Source organism: Haemaphysalis longicornis, unplaced genomic scaffold (assembly GCF_048455015.1).
Source record: "Haemaphysalis longicornis isolate Haplotype H1 unplaced genomic scaffold, Haemaphysalis longicornis Haplotype H1 scaffold_6, whole genome shotgun sequence".
In the NCBI taxonomy this organism is placed as follows: domain Eukaryota; kingdom Metazoa; phylum Arthropoda; class Arachnida; order Ixodida; family Ixodidae; genus Haemaphysalis; species Haemaphysalis longicornis.
In genome coordinates, this window is record NW_027526407.1 from 46735835 (window position 1) to 46759756 (window position 23922).

At 44.8% G+C, this 23922-nt stretch overlaps 1 protein-coding gene across 1 annotated transcript in view; it reads left to right on the top strand.

The window, feature by feature from the left end:
- Positions 1 to 23922, top strand: part of LOC144142569 (potassium voltage-gated channel subfamily KQT member 1-like) — a 146027-nt gene that overhangs the window by 45098 nt on the left and 77007 nt on the right. The window contains exons 2-3 of the mRNA XM_077674162.1: positions 17845 to 18199; positions 23642 to 23767. Coding sequence (XP_077530288.1) covers positions 18042 to 18199; positions 23642 to 23767 — 284 coding nt within the window. The 5' untranslated portion in view covers positions 17845 to 18041. The remainder of the gene's footprint in view (positions 1 to 17844; positions 18200 to 23641; positions 23768 to 23922) is intronic.

A 23922-nucleotide genomic window follows, 5' to 3' on the forward strand; every position in this document is an offset into this window, starting at 1 on the left:
CGCGATCATTGGCGTATAGCCTAACCTGGGACTTCATGCTACCGGGTATGTGAATAATGAATAGCGAAAAAAGGAGGGGCCCATCTACTGCGTCTTGCGGCACACCTGAAGTTGCGTCACCACTATCGGATGCCGGTGAAATAAAAAGCACACACTGTAAGCGATTCCAAAAAAACTGCATATTCAGTCTACTAGCAGCGGGTTTTTTTCTCTGTTGTTAATTTTAACGAAAAGCTTAGAAGGGAGAACTGTGTCGCAAGCTTTCCACAGGTCTACAAAAATAGCATCTACTTGGTAACCTGCATCAATGGGTTGAATATTATCTGAACTAAACTCTGTACGTTGAATAACTGTACTAGATGCACTCCTAAAACCATGTTGAGACTAGTTTGAGACATTATTAGCGTCCATAAATTCCACCATGTGCTGATGTATCACCTGCTCTAATGTTATGTATCAGTAATATGTCAAAGAGATAGGCCTGCAATTAGACTGAAATTTTAGACCCGGTTTGAAAAAGGGGACCACTAGCGAGTTTTCATGAAAAGGAAACCGTTGCTGTAGCTAGATATTTTTTTGCTATTACCGTAAGGAAGTGGCTTCTCCATACGCCCTTTCGTAGTAAAAAGGGGTTGCTGGGTCAGAACGTTTTAATCGTTTTACACCAGTATCCAATTTAGAATGCCTTCTTCAGATAAACATACGTCACCAATTGGAGTCACAGGGTAGGTCGGCAAAAAGGTAGGTATCAAAATTATGGATCGGGAACACCGAATTAAAATAAAAAATTACTGCGTTGGCAACGATGGCAGGGTCGCTAACGGATGCTTCACTAAGTCCATCGCGTTTGTCTTTGTTGTACTAGGCAAGATGGAGCTCTAAGTTTCTTAGATTTGTTATCATCGAGCTCTCAATTGTGACGTGGTAACAGAAATCGTTGCCAGCTTCAGTTTTCGTTTTGAGTTCCTCTTTAAGTTTATTGAACTGGCTTAGTGACAGGAATTTATCACTTCTATACTCGGTGGCAACTTAAGAACGGCACCAGAAGTTGCCGCTGTGCCTTATCACCGTAGCCAGATGTTTCTCCGCGCGGCGCAATTAGGGCGTTACTGGGAATATTTTGAACTAGGCGTGAGCCGTTTCCGTGATTTTGTGGACTTAATATGCTTATAAATGACTCCAGTGACGACAAACAAACTGCGTGGGACAAGGCAGACGATATCACGCATTCATAGCAAACCCCTTTCAAAACGCGCGCGCACTGACATAACGGGTCCGGCGCTTTGGCGGAGTGATACACTACATGAAGTGGTGCCGTTCTTAAGTTGTAACCGAGCATAGTAAAACGATGCAACCTTTTTTACGCGATTTGACAGTTGTAACAATTTTCTGGTCATCGATGGTAGCGTATATTTTTTTTAATTTATATTGGTGCCAAACGGTAAATACAAGAATGCACAAGATTTTCAAAATAAGAAACCAGATTGTTGAAATGTTGATTCGCTAAGCTGTTCAAAAGTTTCGAATCAGTCACCTAGAATTGTCACAATGCTGTAGTCATCACCGAGGCTAAAATCACGATGAGTTGAATAGGCAATAAAGGGTGTGGGTACGCCACATGAAAGCGAACAAAAAGGGCCTTATGATCCGAATTACCTTGAGTGACAAGACAGTTACCCTGCTTACTATGAACAAAATTGCCGCAGCTTGCACTACTGGTGTAAGCCTGGAGAAGAAGCAGATCTGGCGGCCCCTCTCCGGTCATCGGAGACCCGGCTGTTGCACCTCACATTTCTTCGAGAACTGGTCGCTGAAAGTTCTCCACGACTGGAAGGCCCGAATCGTTTTGTCCGCAGGATTTCCCATATCTCCCAAAATGGACCACCTTAGCACGCGCTAGAACCCGGGGAAACCGGCGTCGCGAACTCGGCGTCTGCGCTCTGTACATACGCCGCTAACGCACGCGAATTGGCAAGGAGAGCAGCACGCGATAGATCATGTCACGAACGCGATCGCATAGAAACCGGTTTCGTAACGCGAGGGGCCCAAATTTGGTTCCCTCCACGAGAAGCGTTTTTTCCCCTACTCCGTGTCTTTTCTGTTTCTTGGGGAAGGGGGGACGGGCATCTTTTATTGGTTTCTGTTCTGCTTAATTCGGGGGGTTAGGTAATCGCGTTCTTTGTACTTTTTGATTTATTTTCAACGTTCAAAACATATGTGTGCGTTTGCCTTCCCTTCACGTAATCAGACGGCCTGGGAAGGCAGGATGGAAGGGTTTTTGCACGCTATGGGCGCCTAAATTTCTTATTAGGTTTATTTATTTTTTACAGCATCAAAATTAATCAATTCGGCTCTAATACTTGTGAAAACTTCAATCTCCTCTTTATTCCTTTAAGGTGTTGCGCACAGCGTGCCAGCACAACTTTTTTTTCTTTCCAATTCGTTGCCGGTGTTATTGTTCCTCGCCTCTCCGAGACCCGTACACCTCAGCCTTTTCGGGTGGCCTAGTCGTTACGGGGCCGGTTTTACGCAGTAAAGGTCCCGGGTTCGATTCCCATGACCTCCCCGACCCCATTTTGTTCCTTGAGGCGCGCCCTCCCAACACCTTCTCGTGGGATCCTTGTCTCATGGCCACGTTTCCTCACACTTAGAGGTTTTTTGGTGCGACAGGCGGATAAATCTCAGCCTACATAGATCCGCTGTTAAAACGAACTAACAAAGAATGAATCCAGAAATACAGTCATTTATGTAAATTCTGAACCACATGGGTTAGGTGAAGAAACCGGGAAAATGTCTAGAACACTGTGTCTAGTGGAGAAGGCGGATAATTTAAAAGCAGAAGGCGACCGTCGAAATTCAGGCGCGTTAAAGTCTGCCATAATGATTAAATTCAAAGTGATTAAATACCCGGTTGATGATCCCGGGTGTCGATAGAAAACTCATATTAAGATAGCGATATCCATACAGTAAAATTTGCCCCACACTGACTCAATTCGTGTTGGCCCTTGAAATACACGAAACTTGAAGTAGCACTGAACAAAAAGTGCCACTTCACCCCCTCGCCCCGTGTTACTGCCAGATCAAAGTACGGAAAAACCCAGGGGGAGTGATTTTACTATCATTAATTCCCTCATGCAGCCAAGTTCATTTGCAGAACTTAAAGAAAGTAAATCGCAAACATGTTTACTATATTGTTGCATTGATGTTAAAGATGTGTAAATTAGCTGCATCTGTTTACGTGGCCACTATGGACTGAAAGGAAGGAGCACAGTTGAGGCCATTTTTGCGCGGTGGTGGGACCGAGTAAGAGAGTTAGAATCATTTTCTCAGTCGTAACGAAAATTGTCAATGAAAACCTCATCGCAGATAATGCAGACTGGCCATAGTGTCCGTAAACGATTTTGTTGCTTACCTTTATTTTTGCCCTGTTGAGAGCACACGAGCTGTAAAATCCTCAGCAATGCGAACATTTGGGTCTTTCATCGTCCTGTAACTCTCCATAACCGTGATTTTGCCATTGACGTCTAGACGTTTAATGACAATACGAGGAGATGGTCTTCGCTACCTCTCTCGGGAAGAGCGCACCTTTCGATTCAATATAAATGCTCATCTTGAAGAAGAGAAAGTTTTTAAACGTAGGGCTGGGATAAATGAGTACAGAAATCAAAGTAGTATAATTAAACATTGATGCAAGTACATTGTTTTTAACAGCGGCAGAAAAGAACAGATTTGGAACTGAGAGTTCGGCAACTTCACTCAAGTGTACGTTACACTTTCTCGCAAACGTTTCAATATTCTGTGGAAATATCCTACAATATCTTTCCCTCAGCGACTGATGTTCGGCCGAACATCGTCTAACCATCGAAACATGCATCACGCACTGTCTCACTCCACTTCAAAAAATCTCCGGTGTATTATTTATGAAAGACGGTTTGAACAGTTCTATGCCTGCCTGAAATAGAACACAGACGAACAACAGCATTCGGTGGCCTTAGTGGCGTCTCGAAAGCACAGTAACTTGTCCCGTTTTATTTAAACATGTTTGGTCGAGACCTACAAAGTTCTTTTCGTCGCGATTGAACCATTAAAACAACTTTTAAGGAGATGGCAGAAGCCCTTGCATTGCCTTGTGCACTCGCACAGCAGCATCCCTCTCGAGCTTTGACCGTCTACGGGAACAGCACGGACGGCGAGGTTGAAAAGTTCTGCCTTTACCTTGCTACCGGTAAAATTCCCCGCACAGCAGCAGATTTTGGTGCTCCCTTAACTCTGAACTACCGCGGACATACCGTTTACGATGCACGAGCTAATAGCAGCGCTATCAGCATCTGACCGTTCGAGTGCTCTGAAGAGTCACGTGCTTCGTGCTTTTAATGAAAAAAGTGTTTCTTGCGCTACCTAAATGCGAAATTTTTGTCTGTCTGTCTGTCTGTACGTCCGTCTGAACAACCATGCGTGCGTATGACCATGCGTCCGTCCACCTGTCTGTCTGTCTGTCTGTCTGTCTGTCTGTCTCCTCTCTTGCTCCCTCTCTCTCTCTCTCTGACCGCTTGTCTGTCCGTCCGTCGTTACGTCATCCGGTGCAGCCGCCAGGGCCACAGAAAAAGAACACTTGACCACAACGTACATATAACCAGGACCGTTTCAAAGTACTGAATGCATGGTTCATTCATAACCACGTTATTTAGCGGAAAGGACACCTAAGACCCGTTTGAAGCCCATGTAAGTGCATAAACTGGGGTACGTGCGTTTTTTTAATTGAGAAAACATGTTCGGTTTGTTTTCATGGTATCAAATAAAAAGACAACGCCTTAAAAATGCCCAGAAGGGTGAGATGAAACCAACACGAAAAGAACACTGCTTGAGAGCATGCTGATCCCGCAGCAGAAGAGACAAAAAATAAAAAGATGCGCCCTGCGCAAGCAGATGACGCGCGAGCAGTGTGAAGGCGAGTAAACTGAATAGGGGAGGGGAGAGCATGAGGGGTTGGAGAGGAGAGCGCAGTAGTTACGTCGCAGAAGCGGCAGAAGGCTATCCTCTTCAGACAACGTTTCAGCGAAGCAAGTAGATATGCGGGAAATCTTACCTCTAGAGCTTTCTAAAGCTTGGTTCTTTGGCGTTACCAAAAACACATCTGAAAAAAAAAACTCCCCCGGAAACAAAAAACAGTGCGCGAGGCCCCCTGCGCAACCTTCGTGTAAGTGGCTTTAGCAAAAAAAATACCGTCGTCCAGGCTTGCGTGTGGGCTTGTGCAACGTGAGGAACTCGCCCCTCCATCATCGTCATCTTCGGCTCAGTGGGCCCCTGGCACGCCGGTCGCTACAGGGTTCCCTCCGTAGAACCGGAGGTAGTTGTGTTGCAGACGTGACGTTTCTGGTCGATTGAGCTTGCTGATTCCGGGGAGCGATCGTTGAGACAGGGAAGCCCTGGGTGGGTCGAAAGGAAGAGACGTAAGCGGGCTTGACTCGGTCGGTGGTGACGTCGTCTTGGCGGCCGTTAATGTCGAGAGTGACAGTACTGGGTTGCCACCCCCGTACGAGGAACGTGCATGGACTTTATCTTCTGGTCCCTCTCTCCTGGGATCCGCTGTCAGTGTAGGGAGAACCTGGTCGACCCTCAGCTCCACTGTTTCTCCACCCTTGCCCCACCAGTACAAGCTGCCCCAATCTTTTCGTCACGGCAACGCTGAAAAGCAGGCTGTCTTGGCACTGTACAGTTTTAATTGGTCTTCTTAGTGGCTCTCCTGAAGCCAGGCAAGTCTCATGACACATTGTCCAGGTGGTGGAGCATATGGTTCCCCCTTGTCCGTAATGGCTTCATGAAGCGTGCGTTGAACCCTGGGGCCATGACATGTTTTTAAGGGAGTGCCCATTTATATACCCCCAATGACCTTCTTACAACGACTGAGAACGAAAAACACCATCGTCGTCTACTAGTCAAACAACTGCTGCCGCGGCAACAATCAGCGCGACACACGCACTGACCAGTCCGTGAAGGGAAAAAATGAGTAAACATTACTAGCATGGCACAAAGAAACGTTTTCATAACTAGAATGCTGGAAATCGCCATTCATGCATGGCGCCTTTGATTTTTCTTTTTCGTTCGTTGGAATTCTCGTGGGTTGTATATGCACAATATTTTTATTTTGAGTCATAATTTTACTTTACAGTCCTAAGTGCTTTCGGCAGAAACCGCTGTCCTCTACCATAAACTTCACAGAAAGTGAAAAAAACCCTTCTACGTTTGCTGAAGGATACGGCGTTTCCACTCAAGAATACTGTGCCTGAGCAAACGACAAAATCACAGTGGTGCACTTCCGCTCAAATTGCTTACTTATGGCCACCGCTCACCTTTATCGCCTGAACCACAGTGCAGGGTGGCAAAGCACGCTCTGCACTTTAATAACTTTTCTTCTTTTCTGTAAGCTTTTGTCGTCCTCCTCCTCGCTAATTCACTCAGCTGGCGAAATCTCAGCCGGGAGAGCAGAACAGTTTTTGCTACACAAATACAGACATTGCCTCACTTCAGAGGAGTTAATCAGCTTAGCAAAAACACTGAGGCGAGCCCGGTCAGGCTTCCCAGCGTTATAATTGCTTGTTCGTGATCGATGGTTGAAGACGTCGGACGTGACTTTCGCGAGATCCCAGACATACACAAAAGATTCCTGTGGTGAGTAAGGGCGGTCTATGGGCACCGCGACGCGGGGTCCGGGACGTAGTAATTACTTCGTCCCCTGGCCGCGCCCTGCCCCACCCTCGTTCACAAAGACATCACTTTCATTTGTTGGTGGGGCAAGTGCAATACTTTTTAGGTGTCATTCGTGGATGAGCTCACGTTTTCTTGTCGGTTTTCTGTTTCCCGCAGGGTGCTGTAGCCCAATAGCGGCTAGAAAACATTCAAACCGAGTATAGTGGCTATTTTAAGCCGTGGCTGTTTACAGATAACCAGTCAACAAGGCACTAACGGGATAATCAACTAGACGATGGTAGAAAAAGTCCTGATGGGAGAGAGATTTAGATGAGCCACGTTGAAAACAAAATATTTGGCACAGAGCGAATTTAGCTAGGCTAGCAAACCACGGCATAAAGTTCTCTGAATTTCCCTTCATCTTGCAGTGTGCAACCAACGCCTGATCATGAAGAGTTTGTAGCTGCTTAACTGCAGATTGCATTCATTTGGTTGTAGTTATTTCAGCAGTCTATAAGCTGTTGGTTATGAGATTTTCTGAGGGACCTGAAATGTATTTTTATGATTCTAGGATCCATTAAGAAGCACGCTTAACTAGTTTTCAAAAAGTGCGCAGAAGGACCTACGGGCTTTGTAGGTGCGACTTGAAGGCAACACATTATGTCAGTGTCTAGAAGATATGCATCCATATATGTGTTACCAAACAACGGCATATGTCTTCCAAAGTCCACGGGATTCACCGATGCGCGTGGTTGTTTGCTGAGATCGGTCGGTAACGACCTGGAGTGCACAAGAACATCTTAGCAGGAAGGAGAAAGCCACCTCTAGTAGCGTCGGTGCTCGTAGTAGGAGTAACCACAGTAGTTGCTAAAATAGTTTCAGCAATGGTAGTGGTCGCACTATCGTCCCTATTACGACCAAATTCGGAGCAGCAGTGACAAAATCGATCCTTTTATTAGCGCTTCCAGGGAAACCATAACATTTTAGTGCCGGGCACAAGAAGCATGTACAGACCATAAATAGTTGTGGCATATAAATGGTATACGTACAAGTCAAACACAGGAACAAACGCTTGATGCAGAGGTGGCAGGCTCGCAAAAACGATCAATTTAACGCGATCTTCCAAAGGAATGAATGAGAGCGAAGAAAACACGTATGTATGGCCCCAATGGTGGAAGACATCAGAAGAACGTCCTTCTTCGATTCGCCCAGTGGCATTACCGAGATCTTACTACCTCATTTGCGTTATCTTCTGCCATTAAGATCAAACTGGCCATCTTTATTTTTAGTTATTAGGACACTAAAAACTCATAAATATGCTGTGTTTTTCGGCACGTTTGGTTGTTGTCGCTTGTGAGCACTAAACACCTGAGAGCAGCCATCGAGTAGACAACCTTCTTTTGTTCAGTAAATTATAAAAATTTAACATTGTTTAGGGCAATTTAATACAGTGAAGCTGTTCGCTTTGTTTCTGATCTGGATTTTTCTTGGCGCTGGTATAAGGGCAATAATTCCACCTCCGTTTATCATCATCACCACCATCATCATGAGCATTTACCTTCTGTTCGTGTCCACAACCGGAAGGAGGCCACCCCTCAAGATTTTCAGTAACTTCTTTTATGAGTTTTGCGTGTTGGTTTGTCCCCGAACTTTCTCTGTTCATCTCTCCACCAAATTCTGCGTCTTCCCTTTTTGACAGTGATACCTACCCACAAATCAGCACAAGTCCTCAGCAGTGCGTTGTTCAACCGTTTTCAGATCTTTGTCTAATGTTACGCGTAGCATTACGCTTCAAAGTACACAGAGAGAATATGTTTTACTACGAGCATCGAAATGTCGGTATAACTATGTTAACAGGTACCTTTGGCTCCAACAACAAAGGCCTTTGGAATAGGGTTGTATGTCGATATGGGGAGACCATGCATTGTGAGGACTCCCTGGGGAAAAGGTACTCATCACAAACAGCGGAGAGGATAGCGGCATGAAATGTGATAGACTGCGGAAGCCGAAAAAGCCGGAGAATAGCGGGCACGGAACACCAAGTCTATAGACAGCGAAGCGAAATGCAAACGGTGGGGTGAAATAGGAAGCGAGCTCACACGGAATGCTGACCGGAAGGGACCAGGCCGACAGGATGAGAATTTCCGCGTCCGAGAAGCCGAGCGGAAGGACTGAGTGGAAGGGCCGAGTGGAAGTGCCGAGCTCTCTACAAACAAAAAGTCCGACAAGCTGATAAAGCGTTAAAACAACAGAAGTACCTACCTTGCCGCAAAACTCGCCAATTGGAATGAGCCTACTCTAAATTCAAACGCCCGTTCCTGGACCATGAATTTGGTGTATTATGCAGTGTGTGGAATTGTCCGTGGTATGAAAGTGGCTCAGAGTATGAAAGACGCTGCAAAGAAATCGGCAGTCTTAGTGCACAGAGAGGCTTTTATTATTGGAAGTGCTAGAATTCTTTAAAGTGTCCAGTGCTCGACGAGTTTCTCTTTTGCTAGATAAGGTGTCTCTGCTTTGTGTGACGTCTGGGTATATGTATTGCAATATGCAAACCCACTTGCCTAAACTAAAGCCAGTGGAAATGTGAACCACACTGTGGGGACTCCTTTATGAGCATCAGACTCCAGTCCGAACAAGGCCAACAATTTTATATTAAACGAAAAGTCGTCGACGAAACAATAAGCTTCGGCACCTTTTTAAATTGATGCCGACAGCGCCTTTAACGTAATCGTCAAAGCCATCGTATGAAAAAACCCACGTGCCTGCTAATTCTTGGGACGGGACTTTGAAACCATCGCTGCACAGGTACCGCCGTATTAGGTTAACAAAAAAAGATTCTCAAGCAACTTCGATGGCGTGCACGTAGGCGACGCATAAGGTGACGAGTTCATTGATACGAGTACCTTGGCTGATCCTAGTCACTGCGTCATGCAGTGAATGCACTGAGTCAGACTGTGGTATACGGCTACCTCATTCGCGCTGCCTTTGACGTGCAGACCAATTTCCTGACAGTAGACAAATTTGGTTGTAGAACACTAAGAGCTGCAGTCACAAATGCTGGAGCTAGAGAATGCTGCCACCAACTATACCGATATGTGTGGAGTAAATGCAGGTGACGGCGTGCTGATAGTTCCTGCCTGCAGCCCTACAAAGAGAATCCAAAAGAGATAATCACAGCTTCCCGCAAAAACCACCTTACATGGTTCCGACCAGAGAATCAAAAACAAGAGGTTATTCTTGGGGCTTTATTAGCCAAGGAAGGCGAAGCTGGCAAGCAAGATTGGTACACGCCCTTCAACGGGGACAACTTCGGGCTAGCCTTCTACAAGACACCAATACTCCAAAAAGCCACCACGCGTGACATATAGTCTTCAGATTCCGTGTTGGCAAATGATGGTTCCAAAGTTTACAAAAATCGCATCACCACTAACAGCGATTATTATTACCGTTACTCAAAACCAATTAAGCATTCCCTTACACTATGACGAATTGTAGTCGTTCTCGGTAAGTCTGCTGGAGATTAAATATCGAAGAGGTCTCATGGCAATCTTTTTTAAGTGATTCCAATCTCACCTTCCTAATATTCAGAAATATATTATTCAATAAATTTTACATACTGAGTTCGAAATTCCAACAAGTAAGTTCAACAATCAAGCTTGGCCCATAAAAGATCACTCTGGCGGGAGTGTACTCACAAGCAGGCAATCAGGGACAGTAGCAAGCACAAAAACGTCGAACACAGAAAGAAAGAAAACAAATGGATGCAGGCTGGCGTTGTTTCTTGTTTTTTTTTTTTTGCCCTCTTTCTTTTTGTGCCCGAACTACGCATGCGCAAAGTAGTCTCTTTGTCCGCCAAGTTCGCTTCCGGCAAAAGCCTCGCATGGCTAATGAAGGCAGAAAAATAAAAATTTTCTAGCATATTGCACAGCCCTGTGTATGTGCCTAGAAACGCTCTTCGTTCCCGTTAATTAACTTCCGCCCTGTATGCCGTAGCCCCAGGCGAAAACAAAGAAATGCAGGACTAGCACCACCCGGGAACATCTCTGCGGTTGATAATGGACCGGATATGACTTCCGGCTATTGAACCGTACCACGATATAGTTCTTTGCTTGCTCTTACGCGGTCACTGAAAATGCAAACACGGGAATACGTGCCCTCGCCTGCAACGACGAGTATGTATAAACGGACGAGTGACGTCATTCTCCCGAGGAGGAAAGCAGAGAAGTAGACTTTAAATTTAGGTTTTGCTCCTGGAACAAATCTTTTGCCGGTAAATGGCAAGCCCACACGAGATGCTGTTCGTGCTAATCAGTGTTTAGTGCACAACGACAAGAAGACGAGCGCATTGTTACGCATTATAAACGCAAAGCAATGTCGCTGCCTTTGTCCACCTTCAAAATAAAGATAGGACTTACAAAACGCCTCATGTGTTTAATTTCTTACATAGCACCAATGAACATTTTATTTAATTTTTGCAACATTGAATAAAAACCTTGATGGATTTTTCGCATCCTTGTTCTACACATCTGGAGGTTGAGAGTCATGGAAATGACACTATGCAATGGAATGATAGCATACACAGGACTGGACACTGTGCATCAGTGTACTATCCACCTTGTTTTAAAGTCTGTTCTTCAAAAAGACCGAGCAGTCAAGAGCTGAGATCTGCAGCAGCACATCGAGGGTCGCCTTCCTGGTGTTTTCGCTTTTAGTTTCTGTAACTCCGTCGTCTTTAAAAAGCCGTCACCCCAAAATGGGTTATGTATGTGAGCCGAAACAACCGCGACATTACGATGCCTCTAAAATTGCTTTTTGTCGGTACTGTCTATCCAGGTAAAACACATAGAATGTCGGTACGGTACGTACTTTGTTTGAAGTTCTCTGGTCTGTTGCTGCATGGTTTCAATCGAAGAGCCATACGGCAGCAGGGAAATTCATCAAAACGTAATTTATTAGCTTAATATCGCTCACAGAGAGGCTCATTCCAAATAGGCTGTGCGTTGCTTTGATACAAAGTATGTTCTACACCGAAACCTTTGTTACGCTACATCTTTGAAGGTCATTTATTGCGTCGCAACTAACCTTCAGCCTTCGGCATGCAAGAAGCGCCTTCCTTTCTTATTGATTGATTGATTGATTGATTGATTGATTGATTGATTGATTGATTGATTGATTGATTGATTGATTGATTGATTGATTGATTGATTGATTGATTGATTGATTGATTGATTGATTGATTGATTGATTGATTGATTGATTGATTGATTGATTGATTGATTGATTGATTGATTGATTGTGGGGTTCAACGCGCCGACGCAACGAAGGCGATGAGGCACGCCGTAGTGGAAGGCTCCGGATTAATTTCGACCCCCTGGTGTTATTTAACATGCTCCGAAATCTCGTACACACACGCGTTATTGCTTTTCGCTTCCATCAGAAAAGCGTCCGCCGCGGTCGAGAATCGAACCAACGACCTCGTGCTCAGCAGCGCAACGCCTTAGCCACTGAGCCATATAAACCGGGTTGAGTCAAGTAGTCAAACGATGGGTAAACAACAAGCGTATAGGGGTTTAAACCCGATAGAAATAAAGTAACATAAATTAAACTAATTTAAAAGGCAGGAATAATTAGGACCTAATTGCATTAATAACAGAAAGGTGTCAAATTCCGTCTCGAAACTGGTTTCAAACACCAGGTTTTCTTTTGTAAAGCATACTTCATAGCACGCTGCTGTGTGTGACACGAAGACAACTTACGGTCAGTAGGTCTCTCATTTAATTGTTTAAATCCGGTTCAACGCAAGAGAAGACGCCACCGCCTCAGCAAGCGCACGATTGCTCCTCCCACTGGCGCTTTCTATGGCGCCCAATCAGCGCACGCCGTGTCACGAGAGAGGCAACTTTACGCGTTGGCTCCACAAACGCTCTTTTGTGCAATGGACGCTGAAATTATGCATATTGACTGGGATTAGCTACGAGATGGCTGACTGTATACAATAAGTGTACATATAGTAGAAACAAAATCGTTTTCTGTTTTTCATTGCCTATTAAAAGCGATTTCGCTGAGGGAAACACCGGCGCACACTGCATGCTTCGCCCCTCCCCAGCTTTCACGTTAGTGGAGATGTCCCAGCCTCATTGAATCTTGCCCCTGAGGGTGGAGACCCCCCCCCCCTCCACCCCGTTTCACCACCCTGGTGTGGAATGGCTTGCATTTTGACCAACTTCACGACAGGTCCTCTGCACCTTTACCATTATGGACCAATGAAGGGATGGAATACCTGACATTGCGCGAATAAAAACACGCAATTATGCCGATAGGTCAACGGCTTCAGTTCGAATGACCTTTCTCCCTCTTACTACCGCGTCCTAAATAACAATTTGCTGCCTTTTCTTGTGGAAAAACATTCATTGATCGTCATCAGGCGAACTATTCTGTCTTGACAACTTGTATTGAGCGCAATTTCTTTAGAACCTGGGTAGCAATGGCAGGGGCAGTTCAGCATTCTGGTAAAGCAGTCAGCATTTGTAGGATGAATTAGATTATTTCGTGAAACGCTGTTGCCTACTCTTTACCTTGCTGATTTGAGGAACAGCTAGAATTAGCAAGAAGCCATATTTTGTTATTAAACTCTTTAAATACCCGCTAGCGAATTGGAAGCCTTGATGACCAACCCGACTTGTAATTGTGTTGGACTATGGTGTGTGGCGCCACGATAATGGATACTTCCACTCGAATTTCATAGCCATTTCGTGATACTTCCATATTATACACGCGGGTTCTCACATTATTCTAGGGTCAAAGTCTCAATACACGCTTCTTGTACGCCTGTTGCAGCTGCCGCATTTGTTCTGCAGTTACTCGCCAGCGAGCCTATTTCCTAGGGGGAAAAAACAATTTGTTGACCCCACATTTCTTGAAGTCCAGTCATTGTGCGCAAAAAAGTAATATTTAAGCTATTCCGCCGAGATACCCGACAACATTCAACCAAGAAAACCCTTTCCCGACATGGATTACCTGATGCCTTGAGTATGCAAGATATTTCGGACGTGCTCTAAACTTGCGGGTGTTTTAAACGTGCCGGTGAGTTCTCCTCTTGATACAGTTATAGGGAGTTCTGTGTAACGCCGGAATTAACGAGCTGCAAAAAAGCTTCACCTCTAAAAACGTAAGAGATTTCTTCCTGTTCGATCCAGCGTATTGATAGCGAAGGTATAGCCACGTACGCAGGCAATAGAATTAGAATTGTAAGTAGGTGTATCAGATCTCCACCAATTGTTTTTTTTTTTTTTTACTGTGAGAAGGCGTACGCCTCTCAAAACACCGGCAACGCTGATTGCGGGTTTTGGGAAGAACAGTGCAAACCAGCTGGCTTAAAACTAGGGAAACTACCACTTACTACAAGGATCTCATTACGATAAGCAGAACCTACCCCGGCTAGCCAAGAAAACTTCGCTGGCGAATACGATACTCCCTAATGAGATATTTGGGCGCAGCAGCAGTGCGCTGAGGCAGCACTCACTCGTGGGTTCTCTCGACGGCAGCGATGATGAGCCTCTGTGTCGGCGGTGCCAAGTGCGTCTCAGGAAGGGACTGCGACACGCGTCTTCGGCAGGGAACGCACACCATAGTCACGCGCACGCCCCCCTCACGTTTTTGCCAGCGTCACACAGACGAGCGTCTCGTGCGGGCACAGCATACTGCCCCCCCCCCCTACCCCACCGCACGCTTTCAGAGATCGCTGGCGCCACCACGGCGAACCGCCCTCCTCCCACCATTTCGCGACACTCTCCTCTTTTGCTTTCTTTCACTATTCGGTCTTGCCATCGTTCTCTCGGTTACGAAGGTGACACGGCTCAGCCCAGAGAAGGGCACCTTAGGGCTTCGCCCTAAAAAATATTCAAGGGAAAAATTCCAGCTACCAAGGCCATATCGTTGATCTCCACTTTCTTTACTTCGGACGAGAAATGTGGCAGGCCAAATTGGCTAAAAAGTAACCTAATATTTCCACTCAAGCCAATGTGGAAAAGTTCGTTTTGCTGCGGTCGTGGCACTAAATTGGATATAGAGGAATCATACTTCATCAACTCTAGTTATCATATCCACTCCGTGCGCATGAAAGAAATCTTTGAGCTTTCGTGCGGAGGTAGTCGTCTATCGTAAAACGCCTTCCTAATCGGATTTCCAGGCTAAGGGGAAGGTCAAAGATCGGCAATTTTGAGCGGAAGAACGCAAAAATACAAAGTAACCGGCGAGAGTTGCTGAGCCGATGGAAACGGATAATTTCGTCACGTAAAATGAGTTCCGTCAGGCATAGTTAGTATTGACTGATAAAAGCGAGTCTGCATCATATGACTGACTTTAGCGTAGTTCCACGTGCCTGAAATTACACCGAGACATTCTAGGACCACGAAAATTGAAGTTTAAGTTGTACTTCCAGTCATTTAAAATGGCTAAGTATGCGGGCATTACGCTGCAGTACTCGCGGCTTGACGGTACACTCGCCCCCTTAGGCATACACAGCAGGAAGCAAAAAAACTTCAACAAGCTAAGCAACAAAAGAAAAAAAGCCAAAACACAGAGACAATAAAAACTGTAGGTCTAAAGCGATTACATTAAATTGGGACATTCACGCGAATTGAAAGAGACATATTCCAAAGGGTACTGTGGGATATAGATGCCATTCATGTATTGTCAACATCGTAATTGGGGAATGTTAAGGGCAAAATGCACGATAGAGTCTCTAAGCCGTATCTGGGCGAGCAAGTTTTTTATGCTAGGGTTCATGTTCTCCCATTTCATGATAAATTAAGTTCTCGAGTAAGGTAGCACTATCAGAGACAAAAGCTACTTCTCTATACTATTGAGATTTCAATATTTGGAGCCAGCGGAAGTTGTATAAGTGATTGACTTTCACAACACGGAATAAAAAAAATGAAGATACTGGAAGTTGTAAAGGTGGAACACCAGAAGTTTCACGTAAAATCGGTTAGAGCAGACATACACATTACTGTAACCGTGGCACTGTAGGTACCGCGTCATTGTCGGGTATAGAATGAACCCGCTGTCTCCCACGTGACACTTGTGCCAATTTGAACGGCCCGGTATATGCGGCTGTGGACTTTGAACCATCTAGACAAACAGCAGTAGTGAAATATGGCGCCGCACACAATACGGCACATCTAGTCCACCGTTCAACCAAGGTAGTGGTTTTGCATTTGCTGCACTTAAAGGCCGCTTTTACGCCATACAGTATACTGCTATATCCAGACATATATTGAATTCTTTGAAGAATCAAATACATATACCAACAACTCCTGATGCAAAGGATATCCTCTGCGCAGCTTCGAGCCCGGGTGCCTTTTCCTACTAGAAGCTCACATCATGAGAGCCTGCTCTGTTGAAGCCACCTGTCAATAAAAGTCTTGCCCTATAGCGACACGTGTATACCATTCCCATCGTTTGTCCAAGTCCCTAGGTCATTTTTTTTTCACTTTGCCTGCCACCTTCAGCTCTTTTGATCTGCCCTCGAGCTCAGCCAGCCCGAATACACGAGCCAGTGACTACGAAGATGCGGCTCAGTCGCTACCTTAAGCCATAGCATAGAGACGCTCCACACGCCGGCAGGCGATGGAGGCGGTGCTTGCTTGATCCTGCGTCACAGAAAGGTTTGCTCGGATTTGCGCCGGCGCCAGGGGCTCTATGGGGGCTTACATGAGCTTAGCGGAAGAAGGGTTAGTCCGAAAACAGCGACGGGAGGAGAAGTATTCCCGGGAAACTATTACTTATTTGAAAAAGAGCGCTGCTTGAGCTGTTAAAAGTTGGACATGAACACCATTTTTTTATCGCCGTGTAGGAATACAGTTCTAGTAACTGCTCTTTTGTCCATATCGGCATTTTACGTCTCGTAAGAGAGGGCTTTATTACGAACGGCTGACTCCTTGAACAACGTCGACAGTGTGGAAGAACTGGCCCGCCGCGTTCCTCAGCTTGCGAAGTTTCAAATAAACGCTGTGTACCTGCCCACTTGCTGGCGCAAGAAGTACGTCAATGCCGTGGCCAGTTTGGTTGTTTTCTTGAAAGAGTAACGGTAGGAACTTTCTCCACACAAAATGATAAATTCTCTTCTAAGGGTTAAAAACACATGAACGTAAATGTTCGTTCAATTAACAAAATTAGGCGAATATAAGACCATCAGGCGATCTTTAGACATAAGGTGTGGGAGTACGTTTGTAGCTCGGTATTCTTTGGTGCAACCATTTTAGTTTTAGTTTTTAGTTTTTCCTTTCGGTTTGTGTTCATCTATTTTTTGCAAAGAGTGAGCAATACTTGTCCAAACAGCATGAAACTAAAGCAATCTTGACATTTTTATTCTGTTTCAACGATTTCTCGAACGTAGCGCATGTTTGAAGAAATCGCGGTAGGTTATGTTTTCAGTTTCGTCCAATAAAGTAGGCACAATCGAGGTGACTAAAAGTTGTGCATTTGCCCATGCGGGCGTTCTCAGAAGAAATTTCTACACAACTATCGCACCAGTTAAAACACACCCTTAAACACTCATCGGTACCGTGCTGATATGTACTCGAAGAGTTCATCTGCTTTGTATCAGGTCGCTCACCTTACCATTTCTACAAGCCATACCTCGAAAAGAAACCGATTCTACGTTATGTCAGCTGGATTGACTGGGAGTAAATTTTGGCATGCGTTGCGTTAAAATGTGTTCGATGTGACTTATGCAAACCGAGTCGGAGTCCAGGTTTCTGGAATAAATAACTCACCTTGAAACCACGATAAAACATGAGTTGACCACCATAAAAAATACGGTCACCCAACCAACGTTTGAACGAGCTGCCCATCACGACGCTCAGCACAAAAGCAAACAGGTGAACGAGGTTATAAACGACACAAGCTCTCTTGTCAAACAATCTTATTGTTCTGTTTTTGTTTGCGCTGGCCATCATGATCATTTTCTCACTCGCACAATTCGCAACCTTATTCACTAACCTCGCATACAACTGCTTATCATCCAAACTTTTTACACACAAACAAGTAAAGTGAAAACATGATGCATTATCTATTCATTGATATCGTCAGGATGAAAAAAAAAGCTGAGCCTTAACCTTGCAACTTCTCTCTGTTCTGTTTCTTCTGTGGCAGGATCCCCAAGGAAGCCGCACCCGCCGCATCAGCTTCGCTGCAAGGACACCATTTTGCTTGAAAACAAGGGACAGCTCGATTAGATCGAGAGCCCCGCCATGTTCGTCAGGACGCCGTTCTGGTTGACTCCTGGGCAGGTGGTCACCTAAGGGCGGCCAGAGATCCTTCGGCATCCATAGTGTCTGCTTCACGTGGGAATGACGGACAATGTTGCCAGTGATCGCCTGCTGCCGGTGATGGACACTGGACTACGGCCAGATCCCCAGCACCAGTACGAGATGGAGGGCAAGGCGTCCCTGCTGGGCTACTCGCCCTTCTGCAGCCCCATGGTGGACGACCGCAGCTCGTTCGCCAGGTAACGCTTCAATCCCTATATGACTGTTCGTAGATATAGGTTTTGCAGACTAAACAACACAATAAACGAGAGGCTGACTGTATTTGTCATGTATGTCGACGCTAAGAATGCCACGGAAAAGTATAAACATATGAGAATGACATCTTTATTATGTGAAGTTGTATCTAAGTTGACTCTCCAATGTTTATCTGCAATAGGAATATGTGTATTTATGCTATAGCCGTGTGATTAGCTCATACAGGTGAATAACATCAATGTAATGTTTTATCCATATCTCTTCGGAAAGCATGCACACATGGTATGAAAATATCGCTACGGTACTGTATGTAGGTACATCTAGTGCACACAACATTTTACAGACTGGGAACAAACCGAATCTTCAAGTATTCATTCCTTTTAGGGTGTATACTTTTACCTAATGTGACCATAGCACTATAGGTACACTCTTTCTATACTTAGTACGAAACTTGGTGTAGCCAGCTAGAGCTTTCAAGAGCCACCGGCTACTCTTTCGATTTATATCTCTTTCCTCTTGCAAACTCTTTCTTTTTTGGCGTGTGTAGTAAAACGTTTTTGAAAGTAATTATAAGCGCTGTGCAAGAGCTAAGCTTAGTCTCCACTTTACACCATCCTGCAGTCCGGTCTCCGAGGACGAGCCAATAATCAGGTGACTCATATATTAACCTACTTATAGGAATAAACGCTTCTAGAAGGCTTTAGAACAGACGTGCATGGCGACTGCAGATGGCTTTACGTGCAGTGCTTGTAGAAATGCGTTGAGGCAACTGCCGGTAGTAGTAGAGTAGCGTGGGGCCGAAAAGTAGTGTCGTAACATGTAGCAGTGCTCTCAATATAACGACCAGAAAACAGACTACGGCAAATCTATGGAACAACCATGCAAGAAAAAATAGACGTCATCCCGTCCTGCGAAAGGAGAGGTCCAGCGAAGCTGTTGTAAACCACTACACATGCTAAATGTTCCTTGTCTCGGCGGGCTTGTCGCTTGCACTCAGCTTCTCTGGCAGCACATTTTGCGTCCTGATGGAGGCGCTCGGTGTCTTGGGCACGAACTCCTGTGTCCTGCTCAGCCTGACGCATGAGCTAGCTCTCAAATGACGTCAACCCCCCTACCCTTTCGAGAGAAGCTGAAAACCTAACCTTTACGAGCACATTTGGGGGAGGTGGTTCCTATTGTTCGCCGGTGCCTTGCCATCCATCTTGTGCTTTGGATGCTTGTTTTGTGCGGTTCTTTTTCTTTACACAAACACTGAGTTCTATGCTACATGCCTGATTAGCCTGACGCATGTGCTCAGCGTCTTGGGCGAGAACTGCAGTGTCCTACCTAGGTTTTTTTTTACAAGAAAGTTTCCTAACAACGAGAGGCTAACAGCTTCGCTGTACGATAGTTGTAAACAAAGCAGAGTGACGCAACACAAACACATGTTCTTGAAATCTTCCAACAATCAATGATTTTTATTAGGTCAAAAAACTGCGAGATCTAAGAAATCTTGCATTGCGAAGCAGGAAGCCTACAGGATATTGCTAGGTCATTAAGCCCACGGTGCCAGAACCCTTTTTTTTATTATTTCGGAGGCTCTTGTTCCCCGCATAACAAAAGTTTATATTTCTTTTATATTTAACTGTTGCTCCTAGAATGTAGAAAAACTAACACGAAGCATTTGACATAAACCAAACTGAAAAAGCTACGCAGACATTTATGTTCGAATGATTGCATTTATATACCAACTTTACCAAGGATTGAAAAAAAAAATTATTCCTATCGTGCTTACACATCTGAATGGGCGTTTTTTTGTTTTGCAATTCTCGCCTTGATGGCAACTATGATTACGAATTCTACTGCTGTTTTGTTAGGAGCCATAAAATATAAACAGGAAGACCTCTGAAACAGCAGAGAGCAGCCAGAGAAAACTTTGCTTGGCCTGTGACACCTGTTTTTAGTTGTTTACGTTTATATTTGTTTCCGTTTCAAAAAACTGAGACGCATTTATTTTACTCTTTTATTTTACATTCAGCACCTGCTTTGTCACATGTCGGTATTAAACTCGATTTCGCAGTTTTCTAATTCCCAGATGCCTAGTCCCATTTTTGTTAGATACAGATAAAACTGAGTATATTGTCACTGTGCTTTGGAAATTTTCTGGAAGAGCCTTAATTTGGGTCTGACAAAAAATGTAGAATTCAGGGCATTCAAGAAATTCGTAGAAGGAAAGACCATCAAGACATCCATTCCAGGGGTTGCCTGCTGCAGCAAATCTTTACTCTAGAATGTGACGATTGGGAATAGAAAATGAGAAATTGTCTTTTCTTACTAGAGCAACAGCTTGAATTTGTCGTGCGAAGATATCGTGCCTCCTATCATTAGCATAAGCACTTCACATTTGCATGCTTCTCAATATAAAACAAACATCAAAATTGTCGTGGCAGACATCAAAAAAAACTCAACGGGAGCTTGCGAACCGATTCAAAAGTTCCTCCAGCACTTCACATGGGCCTGCCGTTTCCGCTCCCTGTGATCTCCATCGCACGTAAAGTACCGGTCACGTGACTTGAAAGCCGTTGACTATGCATGCTGCAAGAAAGGTCCCGCGCACATGGGCGTAGGCTTCGGTGATCCCTCTTTGCATTTCCTGAGGCAACACCTGGCATCTGCGCGTGCCTAATAAGCATACAAGGGACAAGAATTAAAAAAAATGAGTTTGGGTATACGCATATTTGCTGCCAATTATAAAGCATGCGGCATCCTGACCGTGAACACCTCACTGAACTGAAGGGAGTTAACCCTCAGCGTTCTTACTCCGGAACTGCCTATTCTGTACAAGAAGTATTCGCTGTCTCTGTTTTGACATATTTGTACACGTCATAGAAATTATTTTTATGGATGGTGCCCCCCCCCCCGGAAAAACGGAGGATTTTGATGACGTGGGCTTCTTTTATAACTTACTGATTCTTTCGTTTACGCAGGTGAGATGTTAGAATAGTTGTGTAAGTTTTGTTTCTTTTTCTAGAAATACTGCCATATTCAGTCGCATTACAGAATAGTCACTTCAATATTCAAGCTATGGAATCGCTCCGTCATTCATTTCGCCACGGGGGAACATGAAGCGATAAAAATGTACACACCAAATTTTGTGGAATTTTGGACACACACGAATGGCGGTGAAAGGGGACCAAAGTTGAAGTGCAACGAACGCAGCTTCTTTGGAGCGGAAGCCAACCCTCAATATCAAGCCTGCTAACGAGCACTCCAAATACATACGTTACATCCCCAGCACATTTTGTTTAAAGCAAGGTTAGCCGCCAAATCATAGATATAAATGCCAAGAATCTTTGTCAGCAGGCACACTGAATCCCATATTATAAAAGGCGCAACGGCCCCAGACCCTCCAAACACGTCATTTAGAAAATTGTGAATCTCTGCGGTCACAAAGAAACGAAATACGGTGGCAAAATTGTGAAGCTGCATAAACATTAAGCGAAGCTTATCACTCAAATCAAACACAGAAAATGGCTCATTCCTCATAGGGTCAATTTCACCTTCAAGCTCAGCCAAGGTAAATTCATTGACTCGAGCGGTTATGCAAGTGACGTCGGTCAACCGTCCATTCTTTCCAATGGCGGGCGGGATGGGGGCGAGGAGGTGGAGCGGGGGATAGCGTAAACCGTAAGGGCTCTTGGGCTTAAAAAATTATACAAGTAAGCATTCTTTACATTGTGTGCTTGGGGAGTGAAAGTATCTAATCACTCGTCTGTTAAGAGAGAACGGAAGCGGCGAGAGAAACGGCACGTGTGATTAGAAAGTAATACAAGGAGGCGCTGGACTATCCAAGTTTCTTTGCGTGGTCGCGCCTCTACCGGCGATTACGCTGAGCAGAGACTGTGTTTTGCCTTGCTGGGCAAATGTGTGTGTATTCACTGAGCACTGTAGAAGCCAAAATAGAGCTATTACGCGAACATTTTAGTTTAACCACTTAGAACCTCGGCTAAATTTTTAACTAGTGTTTTATGTACAAATCTTCTGTCCGAGATGCAAAGATCTTTATTAGGGTTGGATTCAGTAATCCCCTGAGGGAGATAAAATTTTCTCGTACATTTAGGCAAAATTTTGCGCTATCTCTATTCAGTGTACCAAAAAGCTTCGCTGGTCAGCCACCTTCCCAGAGCGGAACGGCCCCTAATTTTTTAAGTGCGAATGCACTTCTTAAGCGAGCCTGAAGCGTCCGCCGCCGTCCGCATAGCAACAGCTGCGGGTGCGCGCGCTCCTCGTCTTCCTTGGCAACGGGGGGAGATGGGCGCGCGCTGCCTGGCCGCTGACATGGCACATACCCACGTGGGGGATTTGGCAGGAATATCCTCGTCTTCCTTGGCAACGGGGGGAGATGGGCGCGCGCTGCCTGGCCGCTGACAGGCACATACCCACGTGGGGGATTGGCCAGGAATCGGGCGTGAGAAGGGCTAATGCACCCGCTTAAAGGAGTACTGACACGAAATTTCAAAGCTGAGATCCGCTCTAGCAATCAAGTACAACGACAACACAAATAGGTGTCTGTGAATAAATGCATCTTTCTTTCTTTGTAGTTGTGTGTGTGTGTGTGATCTCTCTTTCGCGAACATTACCGAACCGCGCAAATTCAACTCGTGCATTCGCACTTTCACATTCTTCCCCTCGGGGAAATGCGGGGAATTTTTTTTGCGAACGACCAGGTTGAAAATTTATGTGGCAAGATTTCTTTTCTTTGGCAAATAAAACTGATTAGAAACATCCGCATTATATTATTTGGAGATCTTGAAACGCTTGACTAGTTATTCATTATACCCAAGCCGCACCTTCGAAAATGTGAAACATGTTCACTTATTTTTAAAAACAATCCAAAAAAAATTTCTTGCAAAATATTTTATGTACTCACAGCATTGAAAAGAAAATAAGTTCCACAGTATATCGGCTTAGGATGATTATGCCACGTGCTTTGAGAGCTGAAGTGTTTAGACTTTTTCCCTTCTGCTGGCCTAACTGCGTTAGCGAACACTTTGTTTAGAATTTTAATCTGAACCTATTTTATTTTTAAGAATAATTAAATCTAAAATAAATCAAGTACAGTTGTTCCTGTGGACAAAATGTGCCCCTGTGCGTCGGCAGAAAAATTCGCTTTTTAGTTGACAAAAAAAAATGATTAAACAGTATGACTGCAACACTTCCGGTCACAACAAATCAAACGCCTACAATAAGACAGACTACAACAGAAGACACTTAAGAACCAATGTATTTTTCTGAGGTTTTTTTCTTTTTGCAGCACAAAAGTCTCTGGCGGTGTGAACAAAACGAAGAGATATTTACTGCTATTACAGCAATAGTAAAAGTTCCAGGTGCATTGTCACTGGCTTCTCCCAACCGCATTTTGCCCCGTTCTCTCTTTTTTTTTTCAGGACGAACTTCGGCGTGTTTCCCTTCCGCGATGGCTGCAAGAAGGGAAAGATGACCTTTCAGGGAAAGGTCTACAATTTCCTGGAGCGTCCAACGGGCTGGAAGTGCTTCCTCTATCATTTCTCCGTGTAAGCCGATTCAATGCTTCTGAACGCGACACGTTTGGTTTATTTTTATTATTTCTTGTACGTTTTACGGGAAGGTTTATTGATCTTTTCAGCGAATGAGAAACACAGAATTGTTTTACAATACCCCAGCCTGTGCGCGGCCCACTCAACCGAAG